The 19,772-nt window shown below is 45.3% G+C and overlaps 1 protein-coding gene across 1 annotated transcript in view; it reads left to right on the top strand.

The window, feature by feature from the left end:
• Myocd (myocardin) overlaps positions 1-19,772 on the top strand; it is a 53,228-nt gene that overhangs the window by 17,998 nt on the left and 15,458 nt on the right. Inside the window, 4 exon segments of the mRNA XM_032913648.1 lie at positions 10,287-10,462; positions 13,562-13,687; positions 16,496-16,773; positions 17,611-17,764. Coding sequence (XP_032769539.1) covers positions 10,287-10,462; positions 13,562-13,687; positions 16,496-16,773; positions 17,611-17,764 — 734 coding nt within the window.

The following is a 19,772-nucleotide window of genomic DNA, read 5'->3' as shown; positions in this document are numbered from 1 at the left end:
GGCTGACTGCAGTTGCCACCAGCAGACCGAGAGAATTGAAGAGGGTATAGCTGGCCCAGGAAAAGATGAAATTACTCAGTAAAGTTCCTCCTGAAAGCCTACAGCTTTGGCATTATCGTGAAGTCAAATTGTCATTAGTTGTGGGTGACTTATCCACATACATGTCACAAGATAATTGATAATTGCCTTTGAAGTTGTCTGAGTGACAGAAAGTGTGGTCTCATGATCGGTTTCATGACTGCTCCCTGCTCATGTCTTCAAAGCCCGCCTGGGTCTCTGTCCTGAGAGTTGTTCTTCGATGACTTTCTAATGTGACTCTCATAGTTACATGTGTATTCAAATCTTTACCTTATATTGGTTGTACGATTTACCCCATGCTGGGAATTCTTCTCCTCCTGCACATCCAAGTCCATGGGTCTCCAGTAGTATGTGGTGTTGGCCACTGTAGTTCTAGGTATCTCTGAACCTGGTTTCCATTTTCTCAAGTTAATTAACTGTTAGTTACTACATTCAGGGTATTGTCTCTTCCTCTCTCCTTTAAGTTCACTAGAAGTCAGTCTGGTTCTTTTCTTATAAAGGAGTTTCTGATTCTATTCTTAAGATCCATTGGCTCCATATCTTTGCTTGAATTCAGTTCACCTCAGGTCCAGCTTGCTGAGAAGCTGTCTGAGGACAGCTGCACACATGATTTGCTCTTAGCTTTCTAGAGCTGTTGTTCTTCTTTGCTTCTTTTTCTCTTTATTTTTTTTCCTGCTGGGAGTTGAATCCAGGGCCTCACAAATGCTAAAGCAAGCGCCCCTGGCACTGAGATGCACCCACGACCACCACAAAGCAGAGCTTTGGGATGTACCAGCTTGGCCTTGAACCCCAGCTCTGTGACCCTGGGCCACACAACTGCAGATACTGTCCCTTCTCTCACAGAGCCTCATCTGCCTCATCTGTAATTCTCTCCATTGCACTAATCACTGTGTCTTACGGCGGTTTGTTGCAGGTAGACACAAATGATTGATGTAACGAATGAGGTAGGGGCTGGGGATATGGCTCTGTTGGCACAGACATGAAAACCAGCACCCACATAGAAAGCCAGGTTCAGAGACACATACCAGTGATCCTAACACTGGGGAAGGGGGGATCCCTGAGGCTCGATAGCCAGTAGGTCTAGTCAAACCTGCAAGCTCCGGTTTCAGTGAGCAAGTCTGCCTCAAAATATAAGGAGCAGGGTGATTGATGAAGAACTGATACTGATAGCCCTTCTGAGCTCCTCACACACTCCATACATGTGCACAACAGGCACACGTGCACGCACGCGCACACACACACACACACACACACACACACACACACACACACACCCCACAAACAAACAAACAAAAAACCTAGCTAGATGCTGAAGACTTACTTACCAATTATCAGGAGTCCACCAGGAACCTGCTCTGAGTCCCAGCTGAGCCCTGAAGGAAGGAAGGCAGGGGCAGTAATGGAAGAAAAGTTGGTTAAATTCTAAAAGCAGCTTACAGCGTGTCTTCCAAGATCTCAGTTCTTCTCAGTCAAGGATACTGATAGAACCATTTTTTAAATTCCCTAGCTAGAGAAAACATTAAATTCCCTAGCTAGAGAAAACATAATTTTCTTGTTTATCTTTTTATCTATCTATCTATCTATCTATCTATCTATCTATCTATCTATCTATCTTAGTTTGTTGTTGTTGTTTTTAAGACAGGGTTTCTCTGTATAGCCCTGAACAGCCCTATGTAACTGTCCTGGAACTTGCCCTATAGATCAGGCTGGCCTTGAACTCCAGATCCTCCTGCCTTTGTTTTCTGAGTGCTGGGATTGCAGGTGTGCACCACCATTGTCCAGGTGTGAAAACATAATTTTTGAGGGATTAAAAAAAAAGATAATGGCACAGGAAGTTTGGTTCTGGGGAGCCAAAGCTGAACGTGTATGTGTGTGTGTATGTGTGTGTGTGTGTGTGTGTGTGTGTGTGTGTGTGTGTGTGTGTGAACTCCATTGGAAGGCTGACACACTTGTTTGCTGAGAGCTGATGAGTTGGGAAAAGTCTTACATTTGAGTGTATGAAAAGAGAGTATGATATGACCAACATCACATGCTAATTGATTGTCCTGGAACACGTGGGTTTCTCTCTTGAACAAGGTTAATGGTGCCACTGCTCATCAAGGCAGGGATACAAGTGGAGGAGTGGGGTAGAAAAGTGACAAATTCTTGTTTTAACTGCCGGATGTGAGGCCCCCCCCCAATTACACACAAACAGATACTCAGTGTCACCTTCCTGTGGGTCTTAGTGCAGGCGAAAGCACAAACTCACACATCTTCAACACATACGGGGATCTAAACTGACAGACTGCATAAGATTGCGTGGAAATGGATGCATTTCTTCCTAATAGCTGCTGACTCTCTTCTGATGTGTCAGACCCCACTCTAAACTCTTGATCAGTGATCAGAACCTGCCAGTGTGCTAAGTGTCACGGTCAAGGCTGCTAGATGCGGTAGCAGTTCAGGGCATGACAAACCAATATAGAAAGAGCAGAGGGATGAGCTCAAGGCTGCTGTATGGTAGGGAATCTGTGCAGAATAAACAAGGAATGGCTGGAGAAGGTGGCTACAAATACATTTGTTTTAGTCTAAGAAAATTCCAGAAGTGGGTACTAGCAGTTGTCCCTCCACCCCCATCCCTGTGTCCCTCTAGACTTGACCATATACTAGAAACATCACTAGGCGGCCTGGAGTCCAGCTGTCTGTACAAACAGCAGCTGGAGGCCTCCCAGCAGCAGAGATGACCCAGCCCGTCCTCTGGCCTATTACTCCTGGGGACCACATCCCCTCTGTGGCCAGGCAGGGATGAGCTTGTGTGGTGTTTTCTATCAGCCCCAGAGTCTGAGTATTTCCTCTTCTTCATGCACGTGCCGGTCCAGTTGTGTTTATACTTTGTGGTTCTCTCCCCAGCTGTGTTTCTATGTTCCTGCCAGACTTGAGAGGCCTACTGTGTCATTGTCTCCCTCCCTCCAGGATTAATCAAAGCCTAAGATAGAATGATCTAGAACCTTTCTTAACACAAGAAAGGACACTTTGACAGTGAGCCTTCCCACCCGAGGTTTTCTCATCATTCCCAGGTCACTCTCTAGTAGCTGAACGACCCCAACCCTTTTCCTACCACAGACTTTTCCTTCTTATAGGATGCCAACTATTGATGCCCCTTCTGACTTGTGGGTTTCTTCTCTGAATATAGCTTTAGAGACTCTAGCTGGGCTCATTCTCATATCTCTGAAATGGCATACTGTGCAGGAAGACAAAGTTCAGACTTGAGGCCACCCCTCAGAGAGCATCTGATTGCGTGTATCATCCTATTGTGAAAAACCTCATCAGGTCAGGACATGGCTTATAACCAACACCATGTCCACGGGAATGATAACTTCTCTACAGAATGCAGAATGGCCTTGTTAGGTTTACAAGTGGCTGTTATTACTCAGGTGCTCCTCAATACTGAGAGCCCTGGGTTCTTCTCACGTGTTAATAGTTTCTAATTACATGATCACTAAATAGTTTCTTCACAGGATGCCAGCATCCCTTAGCTCTAGAGGAAGCTGGGTTTTGTCCAGATGCTTGACTCCTGGCTTGAGTCAAACCAAACCCAGCTGGAGTCCTCAAAGAGTAGGAGGACCCTGGACTCCAGCTACAATTGCAAGGTTTCTAACATTGTCTTTGGACTGGACCAGGTTTTCCATCTAAGTCAGCACTTCAGTTTCCATTCACCCAGTGTTTTAGAATATGTAGCTCTGTTGTCAAAGATAAATTCATTTTATCACCATAACCTTTAAATATAGAAACCAATGTGTGACCTGCCAGGGCCATCCATTTCCAGCTGTCATGTTTCTGAAGGCCTCTTTATTCAACATGTCTTTGTCTGTGACCCTCAGGCTTAATTCAAAATCAGCCTCTCTAACTCACTCAGAACCTAGTCCTTGCTCAGAGACCAAGGAGTTTTGACACTGATCATGCATTTTTAAAGCCAGATATACAATAACAATGGCCCTATGCCAGATGGTAGGGTTGTTTGCCTTGGCATGCCCTACTTTCTCACGGACAAAATTCTACCATTCCACAATGAGAAATCACTTCCAAAGTACAAATGATCCTTAGGGGAAAGAAATACACCCTGGCATGTATGTCAAATGCTTTTCTGAGGAAAAACTCTGGGAAAAGTAGGGTAGGGTTTTAAAATTGGGGAGCTGGCAGATTGGGAAGGGTATGGTGGGTCCTGAGGGAAGAAAGTGGCCCTTTGATTCTGCAGGGATGATGCCGGGTGACCTGAACACCATCAGTTTCACAGAATCCATCTTGGCACTCCTGAGAGGAGGGCCGTTAGTTGGGGATATCTTGCAAGATCCCTGAGGGGTAGCAGGAGGTATTGACAGGTGACACACAGGGACATTGGGTGCTGTCCCATGAAGGAAGGAGACAGGGGGAGTATGTCATGTTCACCCTGTTCTTTGTTCCTAGAGCTGACATGTGACACATACACATAGAAGTTAGCACTTCTCCTGAGTTATGAGGATCCAGTCAAGAGACGCAAGGGGAGTTTCTGAGGTATCATGGATCTGAGAAAAGGGAACTCATCTCTCGGGGTACCAGTTCGCATCCATTTTATAACAAAGACATCTGAGTCCTTTGAGTGCAGTTAAGCTTCAGCTAGAGGATCCACCAGGCCATAGACTATATGTATAGTGTGTGTTGTTAGAGACTATATATAGTGTGTTGTTAGAGACTATATATAGTGTGTTGTTGGGTCTCATCAAGTGTCCTTGACAATGGGCGGGATTAAAAACAACATCTACGTCTATGTGAATGACCTGTGGCGTTTTCCCCTGGGAAACACTTTGCTTCTTTCTCATTCTGGAGGATGTTAGGGATGGTCAGTTTGTCCTCAAATAAAAACAGCTCCACTCCCCCCACCCCCGCCCTTCAGGACGCTAACTCCTCCATGGTAGAAAATCAGGAGGTGCACTCTCCCATTGTGCCCCACCCTGCCTTCACAGCCCTGGGTGCAGGTTCTAGGGAGAGAGTAACCAGGCCTCCAATTATCTCATTTAATCTTGGAATGTTAAACGTGCGTCCACAGGAAAGTACAGCTGACTCATTCATCTAATCGCTTCCAGGGAATGGGGGAGTCGAGGTCCCAAGGGGCTGGTGCCAAGAGCCAGTCCTGTGGGCATAGCCGGAGGATGATGTCAGGGCTTCTCAGAGCAGGTCCTTGTCATCACACTGCCTGATGTGTCTGGAGGGACAATAGCCAGCACTCTGCTCTCCAGCAGTTCTCAGCCAGCCTCTTGTCGTGGGAGATTGGAACAGAGGCCCAGGGTCATAATGCAGTGCAATCGATGTGAATGTTCCACAAGGACACAGATAAGGTGACCAAAAGGTGACCTGTGTCCCTATCTGCAGCAGTGTGGCTTGACCCAACAAAGAGGGCGGTCTGTCCAGGACAGAGTTTCTTCTTACCCTAGGAAAGCTGAGTCCTTATTTTCCCAGAATGATTCTCTCTGGACAAATGAGTTTTCCTTGCCATGGAGTTGCACTGACGTTTAAGAGGCTGACCATAGAATAAACTGCTTCCTGGGTGGTCTTTTTGTTTTTTACAATGGTAAACTTGAGAATGGCAGATGCTCCTAACAAAAACAGTATCAGTTACCATAACAGCTAGACATGATTGAACAGTTCACGTCAGGCTGAGACTCAGTGCTCTGGGGATATTATTTTCTAAAACCTAGAGAGGTAGGTCTATTCATTATTCCCATTTTACAGATAGGGAAACTGAGCCCCAGTAAGTTGCCGATATTCAAACTCCTTCTGAGGTGACAGAACCAAGAAAAGGAAAGTGCCCAAGTGTTTCCAACTCTAGAACCCACAAGGGCCTCAAGCAACAGCAGCAGCTCTGAGGGATTCTTCAATAAGCCTGAACTGAACAGCTGTGTAGCTATGTGGAGGCTCCCTGGGCAGAAGAGGAGTCTCTTCTGCCCAGAGAGTGGCAAGCCTAAATCACTTGCAAACCTGAAGGTGATAGAACTGGGGTGGCCCATATGAGGGCACAGCCCTTGGTGGTCCTCAAATGTACCTGTTGGCAGAACCTGAGCTGGCTACATCATGTTTTCTGGGTATCAGACATCACGTTTGGAGCTGTGACACTCACCCTGCTTCTTTTTGTGGATGTGAACAACTTCTGTGTTCCGTTGCGTGTGCTCGTGGCTTCCTCGTTTCACTGGCTTAAGCAGGGAAACTCTAACTGATTTGGTAGAAGGTTTGATGGTGTAGTCTCCTAGGCTATAACTCTGTAGGATGTGGCTCCTAGAATAGTTCTCTCCCCTAGCTAATAGAGTTTCTTCTTTGCCTCCCTACACCAATTCTGTTCATTGGTCCCTCTTGCGTCTCTTCCTCCCTTTGCCACCACCCAAGCCCCTGCACCCTCCTGTTGTCCTGTCCATAGCCGACAGTCATTTTAGGGTCTACCCAAGCCCCCCTCCTCTCCAAGAGTTCTTAGACAACTTTGCATCAGCAGCCCCTCTGTCTAACTGCCATGGACACTCTCCAGGCCACATCTCTGTGACAGATTCTCTGATTGTCCCAGGGAGATACAGACAACCTCTGTCTCTCCTGACTTTCAGCCTCTTTACCATATCTTATCTGATCACCTCTACTCCTCTTGGAGTGTGAAGGGTGCAAGTGGGTGAAACAGTTAAGAACCCACTCCCTTCAGACTCTGGGAAAAATAGAACTGATTACAGAAAGTCATTCCTCCATATCCACAGAGGCTTAATGCCGGGACCCCCCACAGATGACAAGCTCAGGCCACTTCAGTCTGTCCTGCAAAATCAAATACTATTTGTACATAATCCATGCTCATTCTCCCTTTCTGTCAGTCACCTATCTACTAACTCCATGCTTAATTCCACACAAACACTATGTAACACTATTCGCACCGCAATTATCAGTCCTAGTCAATGCCAAGAATGTGAAACCTATAGACAGCAAGCTGCTACCATCTATCCCCCTATTCCAAGCTCTTTACTTCTAGACTTCTTTTTTAAAATCATTCTAGTGGCTTGGCTTGAGGTTGCCACTTGCCAGTGGACAGTGCATCAGCTCATGGGGGACGTCTCCAGAGTATGTGGACAGAGGCAGATCCTTTGTTGTTCTGGTGCATTCTCTGCCCTCCAACTGAGGCAGGCTGATGATGGCTCCACCCAAGGGCTGTATGGCTAACAGGAAGGATGACTGGTTTAGCCACCCTCTTCTGTAAAGTGACTCTGAGAGTCCAAAGGCTGGGAATCCATCCCCAGTTCAGTCACTAAACAGTTTCCGAAAACAGAACTTTCCATGTCCTCATCAGCCAAACAGATTTCAGAAGATGCCTGGCTCTCCAGGTCTGTCTGAGGACTAACAAATCTGTTTTATTCTAGTTGGCTCTGTTACAGAAATCTGCATCCTCCTCTCTTCCTCTCTCATGCTCCCTTTGTCCTCCTCTTCCTTCTCGTTTGCTTCCTCCTCCTCCTCCTCCTCCTCCTCCTCCTCCTCCTCCTCCCCCCCTCCCCTCCTCCCCCCTTCTCCTCCCTCTCCATCCCTTCCTTTACACATAATTGCATCACATTGGAATAATAAAAAAAAGCATTATACCTCTTTCTCCTTGCTTGTTAGAATGTGGGACAATTTCACAATTCAGTTCATTTCTCCCTAATTTTTGCACGTTTGGGATGCCATATTCTTACAGACACATCTCTGTCACATGACACATCAGACCACATGAAGAAGACCCAATTCCCCAATGGGGAGAGCCTGAGATAATAAAGGTCTCAGAGTGTTGTGGTGGGCAGAGAATATGGTGCTCCTGGGGCTGGTAGGATCGCATGCAGCGTCAGCTCGGGATGTGAGCCGGGCAAATCTCAAAGGCTCACTATGATCTCCCAAGTGGGCAGCAGCAGACACTCACCCCACCTTCTCTTGTCTATCTGGTCCTCAGTGGCACACGCAAAGATTTTAACAGGGATAAAAACTTTAAATGTATATATAAATTGTAACTTAAACTCCGATGATGTTTCCAAATGGGTTGGATAGACAATGTATTCCTATGTTCTCAGAAGCAACTAGAAGGAGCTTCTTTAGGAGGACTCAGGTGTTGGTTCCCCTGAGAAGGGACAATGTACGGAGTCAATCTTGATGCAGGAAGAACGATCCACACAGACCGCAGAGCTTACACTGTTCTGAGAACAGTATATGGACTAACTCTCGATTCCTGGAGGAGCGGGGTGGGTGTTTGGGAGAAGAGTTTTAAAGGGAGAGAAGAGAGACTCTGGGTTCCAGTCAAGAGGCTGGCACATATCCAGCCAGTCTTTCTAACTAGAGGAGAACAGTTTCCTGACACAAGTATGGAAAATACTAACATTTACTTATTTGGGCTTTTAGGTCAATAAATGAGTTCTGTTATTCTCTGCAGTTTCTTAATCTTTCACATTTTTATTTTTTCACTAATTGTATTCAAATGTGTGTATAGACATATAACCTGTTCAGTCTGTATTAGTCTGTATTTGTTTTTCTGGGGACAACCATTTGACACCAAACTTTTTTTTTTATTGTTCTAAAATATGTAAGGATGGGTTGGGATTATTGTTTAGTGATAAGACAATTTCTCAGCATGCACAAAGAACCTACCTAGGTCTATTTACACGCACACACACACACACACACACACACACACACACACACCTCTCAAAGTATAAGTATTAATTGTTCCCATTAGTACAATGGAATACTATACAATTGTTTTTTTAAATGAGGATATCCGTGTGTGTGTGTGTGTGTGTGTGTGTGTGTGTGTGTGTGTGAAGTAAAATTTCATTTTCAGTGCTAAGAATTGGACCCATGGCTTTACTGTGAGGTAGAATTTGCACATTAGGTATTTTTAGTGCTACATGAATTTCTAGCACAAACTTCCTCTTTGATAGTTGTAACAGCAATATTGACTTCTACACATGACCCAGAGAGCAGATGTCCCGGCCTCTAAGCTCCTCCCGGTTAATGGGCTTCCCATTGGGCTAGTCACTGGAGTTTCCACTTGCCGTGTCCTTGCCTGGCCTCTTTCCTGATTTGACACTCGGATGTCCACATGAGAGTCTGTGACACATGCCAGCAGTGGTGGCGATGACAAGCCCCAAACCACATTTGTTCCATTTCTCCCAGCTCCTCACAGCCTTAGCCATTGCGGCGGTGAGAGCTCCTGTCTCTTATCTACACTGAGTGAGAGTCAAAAGTTCTTGTGAGTGTGATTGCAGAACGGGGGCTGGAAAGGCTCCTGCTAACGCTGAAATTCCTTTGAGAGAGCTGTGCTTAGAATGGGGTCAGGAGAGCTCCGTGGCTTTGGCACATTGTGTCCTGTTTTGGACAGTAAACTGGACAGGGAATGGGTGGTGTAAAATGTGAGAAACAGATCAGGATAATGTTATAGCTCCGTCTGGTCAGATGACCTCCATTTGTCTCTGTTGCTCTAAAAGACCACCCAGGGCACAGGGGAAGCCTCTGGGGACAGAGGAAGCCTCTGGGAGATGGTGGGAGCTGCTGAAGAACTTTCAAAGACACAAGATATTAGACATGAAGACATAGTCCATGTACTGAGAAAATAAGAGTCAGGTTGAAGTTTCTGAGATATTTTTTTTTTTTTTGGCTTTTCTAATTAGTGACGCTTTGGTTGAGTGGCCGCTTGGATGTGAACTCTGGTGACGTTAGCTAAATCTGACATCTAGGAATTTAAACTTAGTAGCTGGCCTCCCTTCTCCTTATTAGCAAAGTCTACTAAACATTTTGTGCGTGTGCGTGCCCGGCTTTATCTTTGAAGATGAAGCAACTGGCAAGCTGTCATTTTGATTCTCTCTCTCGGGCTGGAAAGCCCGAAGGAGAGAGGCAGTCGCTCTGAATTATCTTCCAGTGGCCTCACAGCACGTCCATTCCTTTTTGCTTTTCCTGATTTATTTTCAAAAGGACATAGGTTCCATAAGCTGAGAAATGACTCAGCCTGGAAGTAAAGTTCACTGCACGATGATAAGCTTTGAAGTCCTTGTGTAGAAAAGCTAATCGCTTAAAAATATATTCTCACTCTTCTCTGGACCTGCGCTACACTGGGAGAGCAAAATGCATGCACCAGCATAGGGTCAATACTTAGCAGTTTCTGAACAGCTCTGTGATGATCCAAGTCACCAATTCCGTCTTGGTTTTCTCTCGCTCAGGTACTGAGGTGAGCCTCTCCAAAGCAGCAGATGCATTTGCCTTTGAAGATGACAGCAGCAGGGATGGGCTTTCCCCAGATCAGGCTCGGAGCGAGGATCCCCAGGGCTCTGCAGGATCAACCCCAGACATCAAATCCACTGAGGCTCCTCTGGCTGGCCCTCTGGACACAATCCAGGTAAAGCAGACTAGCCTGCCGCACAGTCTTAGATTTTGTATCGTCACTACTGTAGCTGGTGTTGCTTACAGCCCCTTACTCTGTCTGCTGCCGGTTTTATCATGAGACAGGGTCTCACGATATAGGATAGCCTGGACTCAAGCTCAGGATACCCCTGGCTCAGGCTGAGTGATGGGATTATAGTGTATGCCACCACAAACAGCTTACCTGATGATGTATTCTCTTAATGTCTCTTCTCAACCTATTCAGCGCAGGCAATTGTGGGTCTTAGAAGCACTGAAAACCCCCACAATGTTAGCTTTTAGAGTTACCTTGTGAGCAAGTAGCTATTCCCCTGTTTCAGGCATAAGGTAAATTGACTCAGTGAGATCCCACAATTAGCCAACACTCTCCTGGCAGGACAGATCTCAAACTCATCAGAGGGCCTGGGTGGGGGATGGGGACGGGAGGAGGTGTTCTCAGTAAAGCAGGAGGCACCAGTTGCTTCTACCCTTAACAGATGTCTACCATGTAAGCCCGAAGCTAGCACATAGCCCCAACTCCAGCTCAGTCCTCACTCCTTCTAGACAAATCCACAAGTGCGTGAAAAGGAGGAATTGATACCTAAACTATGAAGCACACTTACAAAGAATAATGAAGAGTTTAATAAACTACATCTCCTGTCCCAATGCTCACACTGACCCAATGCTCACACTGACCTGATGCCCACATTGGGCCCCAGGCTACATTATGCACCTCACATCTTCTCTCCTGAGATCCCTGCATTGCCTAGTAAGTACCAGTGAAGCTGAGGACCACAGAGGGGGAAAAAATCATCGCTGCATGAGTCTAAATGGTTAGGTGAATCCCAGGGTCACACAAAATGTCTCAAAGCCACATGATGGTAACATGTGTCCCTAAGAGATGTCAGTGGGAGAGGAGCACATGGAATGGGGAAGGAAGAATAGTGATACGGAAGTGCTTTCCACCCTGGTTTTGTAATACTCTTCTCTAGACAGAAGCCTCTAGGCCCCTCTCTTCCCTTTCAGAAGACTTCAATCTACCTGACCACCTGACCACCAAGAGACTGTTCCACAGACACTGGAATAAAATATCTTCATTGGCGATCCTTTACCCAAAATACTGGGGAACAGAAGTGTTTAGATTTATTATGTATTTGTGTCTATTCATGAGGATAGGATCCACATCAAAACACAGAATTCACTTTTGTCTTAGATATGCATGCATACCCATAGCCTAAATGTAATTTTATATATGTATTTTCTTCTCATGGCTTCTTGACAGCCTCAAAAAGGTGTCGAATTTGAAGCATTTCAGATGTTGGAATATTGGTGTACAGATGCTCAACTTGTATTTGAAATTATTTTCCTACTGGAACGCCCATTCAGATGAGGGGAAGTTGCAGTGGTGTGTATTTGGGGTCGAGTTTCCTGAAACCATGATGGTTACTGGTCACTGTCATCCCTATCTCCACCCCATCACAGCACACCTAAACCTGCCAAGAGGGAGATGTGGAGTGGGAGGAGGCAGGAGGCGGGAGAGGCAAGGCTGAATGTACACTCCTCGTGCAGGAGTCCATCATCAAAGCAGCTCCCTTCCCCGCCATGCCCACGCTGAGCTTTGCAGTCAGACATCTTTGATAACATCAAACAGGCTATCAGGCCACTTGCACATATTCTTCTGACAGCAAACTCCTCTCCTTGGCCTCTGACTTAAGAATGGTTTTGAGGAAAAGACACATTTTTTTTCTTCTTAACCCTAGCAGAAGGGGAAGAGGGGGCCAAGCATGAGTAGCACAGAGAAAACGCAAGGGCTGCTTTATGTCTCTTCTCTCAGCAACTGTGTCTGGAAGGTTAGAACGCTGAGGCTCTGGGAGACAAGCAGCCTGTAGGTTTGTGACATGCTTGGGGTCAGGGGTTCAGGGGAGAACTGAGCAGCCCAATTCCCCACCCCCCCAGGAAGGGTGTAAGGACCCCTGCCCCTTTGTTGAGCCATAGCATAGTTATGTTGGAAAGGAAGAGATTTATTCTTTTCATGGAAGCTCCAGCAGACAGAAGCATACCTCTCATAAAGACGTGTGTGTCCCTAAACATGCAAAAACGTGGATCTAATACACATGTATAAACACACATATACACATATTATTTTGTTCCTGAACTCTGACAATTCTTCCCCTTTTATATCTACCTTCTATACATATACATTGATATAAAGATGCATATAAACATTTATGCACAAGCACACATGTACATAAGATATGTACTCATACACACATAGGTATGTATAGATATATATCCTAACATGTATAGATACCAGTGTGAACATGCATAAACACAACATATAACCAGCACATGTATGCAAGCATACATGTATGAATATGCATGCATACACATATAATGAGCATAGATGTACACATACCTGTGTGCACATGTCCAGTAAAGTACTCATACTGACTACTGCATATATATTCATATATATACATATATTTGTCAGTATACACATGCATATATACACAGACATGTGTGCACACACATGCACACATATGTAGCAAACAAAGAGGCATGAACCTTTACAAATATACACATGCATACACTCACATATTCCTACATTCTGACACTCATATTCATAATTCTATCCATATACACACATGCACACATAAACTCCTACACAATGAGACAGATACATGTAGTTCTCTCTTCACACATACACTTGCACACGTCCGCAGGCATTATATTTATGCACACATGCCCTTCCCCCCTGTTTTGCTTATTTTTTTTCCTCAGAACTTCTGCTCCCACTCTCCCTCTCTCCTTTCTTTCTCCATCTCACTATTCTGTAGAGCTCTCCTTCAGGGTGACCAAGTGTCCTAATTTGCCCAGATCAAGCCAGGAGTACACCCCATCTTCTGGAATTGGTACTGAAAATTTCACTTTATCTCTCAGAGGTATCCCTGCAGTGGGTGACAGATTGGGATGTCTTCCGGTAGGGAGCACCTGATGTTACCAGGACAGGAAGCTAGGGTGGACACAGGAGGGCTTCAGCCGAATGGTACAGCACCTCTACTGTTGTATCCCAGTAACACTACAATTCGGATTTCAGGATCTCACTCCTGGCTCAGAAAGTGACAAGAACGATGCAGCCTCCCAGCCGAGCAACCAGTCAGACTCTGGGAAGCAGGTGCTTGGCCCTCTCAGCACCCCGATCCCTGTGCACACTGCGGTAAAGGTATGAACTGGTCCAGCCCCCAATCTCTGCCTGAGGCTATGCTTCCTGAAGCCATGCAAGGCAGAGCTTTCCAAGGCAGTTCTGTTGGTATGAGGAGACTTACATGAAACCAGTCACAGGTTCGGGCAACTAGAAAAAAAAGTGGCACATGCCATCTACATATACACTCTCGGCTCTAAGGAAGCCTGACTAAATTGGGAATATAGCTCAGACAGCATGTCTGTGGCTTGGATTTCATGAGTCAGACAAGGTGGTACATACATGCCTGTAATCCTAGCATTCAGAAGGGAAAAAAAACAAATCAGTGAGTTTGTGGTTAGCCTGGGCTACACAACACAAAATAAAAAAATGAAGATTAAAAATAAAAGCTCAGCATGGGCTCACCCAGTTGACTGCAGTGCACGTGGGACTTGTAAGGCTCATAAAACACGTTCAGAGCAGTTGTATTTATATGACAGGAGCAGCACTAAAGCCTTGGGTATTGCAAAGGCTCTAAGGCATGGGGGAGACAAGCATGGGAAGAGTTACGCTCACAGGAGACAGCCAGCGGTGACTACCGTATTTCATACTTAATTTCCCCAGCATTACATCCAGCCATTCCCAGAGAACTGTCTCCTAATTAAACACTGCACAGTCGTTTGGCTTTCTTATATTACTCTGTACTAGCTAATATCTATTGGATTCAGTTGGGAGCACTTTTTTTTCAGTTCTAGTGTTACCTTTTAGTACCTGGTGACACAATTCTTCTGGGAACTTTTTAGGTTGTAAATTAAAGTAATAGTCAATGACAAAATAATAGTTTTATCATCTATTAGATGCACATTGGATGGAGGAGGAAATGTTCCCCATTACTGGTAAAGGTGTCTATAAAGAGGAATTATAGTAGCATTGCTAATTGAATGTTTAAGTTTTGCGTAATTTAAATTAGTAAAGCTGTCAACTGCCCCATACCAAGAAGACATGCTAGGAGCCCATAGGAGAGCACGTGTATGTATGTGTGTGTGTGAATGTGTATGTGTGTGTGTGTGTATATGTGTGTGTGAGTGAGTGTGTGTGTGAGTGAGTGTGTGTGCAGGGGTAAATGCATGCATGCATATAAAGTCTTGGAATCTCTAGGCATAGGGTACTGCCTTCCTTTTTCCAGTTGATGAGTCACACAGCCTGGGACTTGAACACCATGGTGGATCTATTGCTGGTCCACCCTTACGAAAATGCATGTGTACACCTTCTGTGTCCTGTGAGCTGTAAAGAAAAAAAAAATACATGCAAATACAGAACAAGTATCCCCTGTACTCACAAAAGGAGTCAAACCATATGGGTGTGTTATGTCACTAACAACCGTTACACACTATCTTCCGGAATGTTCCGGGTGCCTGTGCTAAGGCAATATAGGGTAACAAAAGCATCTTCAGCACTCTTGAGTCAGCAAAGCAAACCTGAGGGGATGAGGCCTGTGCAGAAGCTAAGCTGGGAGAAGCTGGTCATCAGACCCTGCAGAAACTTGCCCAAGTTTGATTAATTAGCCAGAAAGCCAATCATTTAATGAGTAGAGTGAAATAAAGCCTCTACGCTCAGAGATACCCCCAATCATTATTCCTTAGTCTCAGAGAAGAAGACTCAGAAAACAAAAGCTCCTGCATCTTACAAGGTGACTGAGTCAGTGAAGAAGGAATGTTGTAGGCTCCTTGGAGGTCACATTCAAATGTGCTGCTTGTAGTTGAAGTCTGGAGGCTGTCCCTGGAAACTGTGCCAGCCAGCTATTCAGGAGCTCCCTCTTCTGTTCAGTAATGGTATTACTCTTTCCTTCCAATTTGACACCCATGTTCTTCCTTCGAACCACCTTTAATAAAATCTGGTTTGGATGGTTTTTACTACTCCATGATAATAGACTTATTGTTTCCTAATATATTAGGGCTTTTTGATTCCAAGAGAGAAGGTTATGTATGGAATTATCACAAAATGTGTGTGTGTGTGTGTGTGTGTGTGTGTGTGTGTAAGAGAGAGAGAGAGAGAGAGAGAGAGAGAGAGAGAGAGAGAGAGAGAGAGAGAGAGACCCAACTAGTGAACTCAGCTCTTCACTCCAGGTTTCGCATGCAAGGGCTTTTATCTCCTAAGCCTGCCCCTATGATGACCTTTTTATGATCTTTGTACTGAACACTAAGATACAAACTAAATAATATTTTCTTCATCTTATATGTGATGAAACTTATAGATAGTAAACTTATATTGTACTCAAACATTTCTATTAAGTCCCAAAGTTGCGCCCTCACCCCGTCACTGTGTGCAGATCGTAGTGTATGGTGAATGACTCCTGGAATGGCGGTGGTGGGTGGGCGTCCCTCCCCATGGTAAAGAATCAGTATTTCAAGGGCTGTGGCTTCCTGCCAGATAGGGACATTTTTGAATGTGAGGGAAGGCAAGTCTACAGGTGCATTTGAGGACCGCATCCTGCAGATACAACGCTCATTTCATCTAAGTTCACGTCCTTAGCAAGTCAGCTTACCACGTGTTTAACTTGAATTGCTTACATACACTCTCATAAGTGAACCCACATGGGAGTGCTAGGCTCTCCACAGGTTTTACATAAGCTATTGAAATGTAAGCTCTCATTGAACTCCACTCCAGGAAAGCTCCAAGTGTCCTGTAAGGTGTAAGGTGCCCCTGTGCCGTGAGGGTGGTAATTTGTCAGATCTGCTCACCTGATCCATGAACGCTGTTGGAAACTGTGCACCATGCCTTACAGAATTTGAGGGGAAACCTTCTGACCACCACCTACAACACTGGCTATGTCTCCCTTCTTCTTTGCAGTCCAAGTCTTTGGGTGATAGTAAGAACCGCCACAAAAAGCCGAAAGACCCCAAACCAAAGGTGAAGAAGCTCAAATACCACCAGTACATCCCCCCGGACCAGAAGGCAGAGAAGTCCCCTCCCCCCATGGACTCTGCCTACGCTCGGCTGCTCCAGCAACAGCAGCTATTCCTGCAGCTACAGATCCTCAGCCAGCAGCAACAGCAGCAGCAGCAGCAGCAACAGCAGCAGCAACAGCAGCGGTTCAGCTACCCTGGGATGCACCAAGCACACCTCAAGTGAGTGCCTCGAGCTGGACTGGGGGATGCTGGACAGAGGTAGAGGATGGCATCTCTGTCTAAGGCCTGCAGGGTCAGCTCTGTGGGACCAGTGTACCCTGCATTACATCATGTCCTCCTCTGACATGTGTGGCCTATGACTCTGTAGAAACCATGTATACATTGTCAGGACCATAGATAGGGCTGGGAGGAAACAACTAAATCAAGGTTCCTTAGAGGAAAGGGAAATCCTTAGTATTTCCAAACTGAACTGCGGAATGTCTAAGAATGCAGAATTGACTTTGCTGGCAGTTTGAGGTCACTGCTAATGGACTAAGTGACAGCTTTGAAACTGGCCCTTGAGCCTGGGCTATATGCCTGTGTTGCCAGGTCCTGTTCATATTCTACATGGCCAGCATCTTCACCCATACAGTTAACAAGAGGATTGTTTCACCTGCCTATGACCTCCCCCTTAATTATATCTAAAGCTGAGCATGATCAAGATCCAATACGCCATGCTCAGACCTCTCCAGAATAGTGCCTCAGCTAGGTCATGGGTGGACCTGCAGGCCTCCCTATGCCCAGACTTCATCATGCTTTTCTGTGTCCTCAGAATGAAGCTGGGAATTCTGCATGTGCTATCTAGTTTAAGTTACTGTTTCCCCTCTCCCACCCTCTTCTGATTTGTTACATCATTGACCCCTGTATGAAATCACTCTGTGACTTGTCCCAAGCTCCACCTACAGAGGCTCCACCCACATAAGTCTGATTGTATTGTATTGTATTGTATTGTATTGTATTGTATTGTATTGTATTGTATTGTATTGTATTGTATTGTATGTACTTCTTGTTTTCCAGAGAGCCAAATGAACAGATGACCAGAAATCCGAATTCTTCCTCAACACCACTGAACAACACCCCTCTGTCCCCTGTCAAAAATAGCCTTTCTGGACAAACTGGTGTTTCTTCTCTCAAACCAGGCCCCCTTCCACCAAACCTGGATGATCTCAAGGTAGACAATTTGACCTGATTTCTTGAGTAAAACGTTGAAGAGTGAGAAGGTATGGGAAAGACCCATGGGTGTTGCAGAACTTCTGGGGCCATCGTCAAGCTCTAACCTTCAGGTCCTGCCTCAGCCTCCCCAAGCTTTAGAGCAAGCCGTTCCTTTCTGCTACACCTGAAATTTCTCATTAGGATAAACGAGTTACTAAGAAACAGTTGGAATTGAGCTTAGCACGGAGGAGAGGTATGCGACTTATAAAGCTTCTAGAATTTTCTAAAGCAATGGTCAATTTCACAATGAATCTTTGGCGATCTCTGGTGAAATAGGGGAAATAAGAAACCCTGGGGATTGCTCTTCATGTAGCTCAGAGCAATCCCTGTAGCTGATGCGCCTACATTTCTTCCTAACGCTTTTGAGTTTTAAAGTCGCTTTTCCATTAAAGATGGAGGCTGAGTGGTTCGGGTTCTTTTATCCAATTGTTAAATGAGTATCTTGTCCCTCACTGAATAAGAAAAATAATGTTAGCAACTCTCTGTCCAAATATAATTTAAAACAATTTTCTTTTATGTTCCCAAATTTGGGGACTTCCGCCCTAAAGTGTCAGCTTATTCTATGGAACATGCATGCCAGCAACTTACTGCAGATCACAGAGTCCAGGGATCTGTATTCACTCAAATGACAGAGGGTTTCTAGTTGACCCTGGTATGTTGCAAAGCACTCAGTATTGATCGACATGTTTCCCTTCTGTCCAGCATCCATATGGAGACAGAGCGGGATGGATACAGTCTTTGCAGTGTGTGAACCATATCCACACGCTCATCAGATTGCCAGAGACGACACTTGTTTGCCTGGTTCCCACACTACCTACTGCTCTCCAAAAACCATCTTATAACCCCTTTCTTTAAAATCCTGCATCCTTAAAGATCCTCATAGTAGTCACTGAGCCCATCCTGGCCATTTCTTCATTAGTACCCCCGTTTCCATCCCCAACCCTTAATTTGAATTTTGTGGAGTAGAGATTGCAGAGAGACCTGGGCAGCAGGGAATGGAGTCAGGAACTAGAATCCTTGGCAAACTGAGCATAGCTCACTGGGAAAAATTCACTGGGGAAGTGGATGAGGTCATGAGAAAGAAAGACAAATGAGTGGAAAGGAAAGAAGTAGGAGGAGGCGGAGAGTAAAGGAAGCTCACGGTGCACTCGCCTCTGAGGAAGGATGGAATAGGGGATTTGAGAAGGTGATCATCCCTTGAGATGATCTGGAAGGTAATACAGCATAGCTGATGTTTCTTTAGTCAGTGTTTCATGGTGTGAACGTGAAGAGCACTGGGAGGAGTTGGGTTTCTCCTTACAGAGATATCAGGATTGGGAGATTGCCCTGTGGATAAAGTGCTTGCCATACAAAAGCATGAGGACCTGAGTTTGATTCCCAGGACCACCAGCAACTCCCAAACCACAGAGGCAGACACAGAGGGATCCTTGGGGAGCTCTGGCCAGCAATCTAACTCAATTGTGGGATTCTCAGGGACAATGCCAGAGGCCTGTCTGAGGGTGGGGGACAGACAGATGACAAAAGAACCTGAGGTTGACTTCCCGGCCCACAGAGAGAGAGAGAGAGAGAGAGAGAGAGAGAGAGAGAGAGAGAGAGAGAGAATAGTGTTTTTTCTCATGTGAGGGAGGGTGAGGGAAGGATTCTTAATTTCAGAATTAATTCTGAAAACTGGGAAAATATTTGATGAAAATTAAGAAACTGTCCACCCTAAGGTGGATAGTACTTTTGTTTATGTGTTTAAGAGCTCCTTTCTTTTGGAGGTAGATACCAAGCTCTGTAAAAATTAAAATATAGTTGACCTCAAGACAACTTAAAAGAAGTAGAAAAGGAAGGAAGATAGGCATCAGTTGATAATTACTGAGGTCGTTTGATGTGTATGTGAGTTCTTTATGGTTTTCTATCTCCCTTTGAGTATGTTAGAATTCTTCCAGAATAAATGATCTTAAAGTTGCCAATAATTAGACCCC

This window comes from Rattus rattus, chromosome 9 (assembly GCF_011064425.1).
Source record: "Rattus rattus isolate New Zealand chromosome 9, Rrattus_CSIRO_v1, whole genome shotgun sequence".
Taxonomy (NCBI): domain Eukaryota; kingdom Metazoa; phylum Chordata; class Mammalia; order Rodentia; family Muridae; genus Rattus; species Rattus rattus.
The sequence above is the reverse complement of the archived record's forward strand: the minus strand, read 5'-3'. Positions and strand labels throughout refer to the sequence as shown.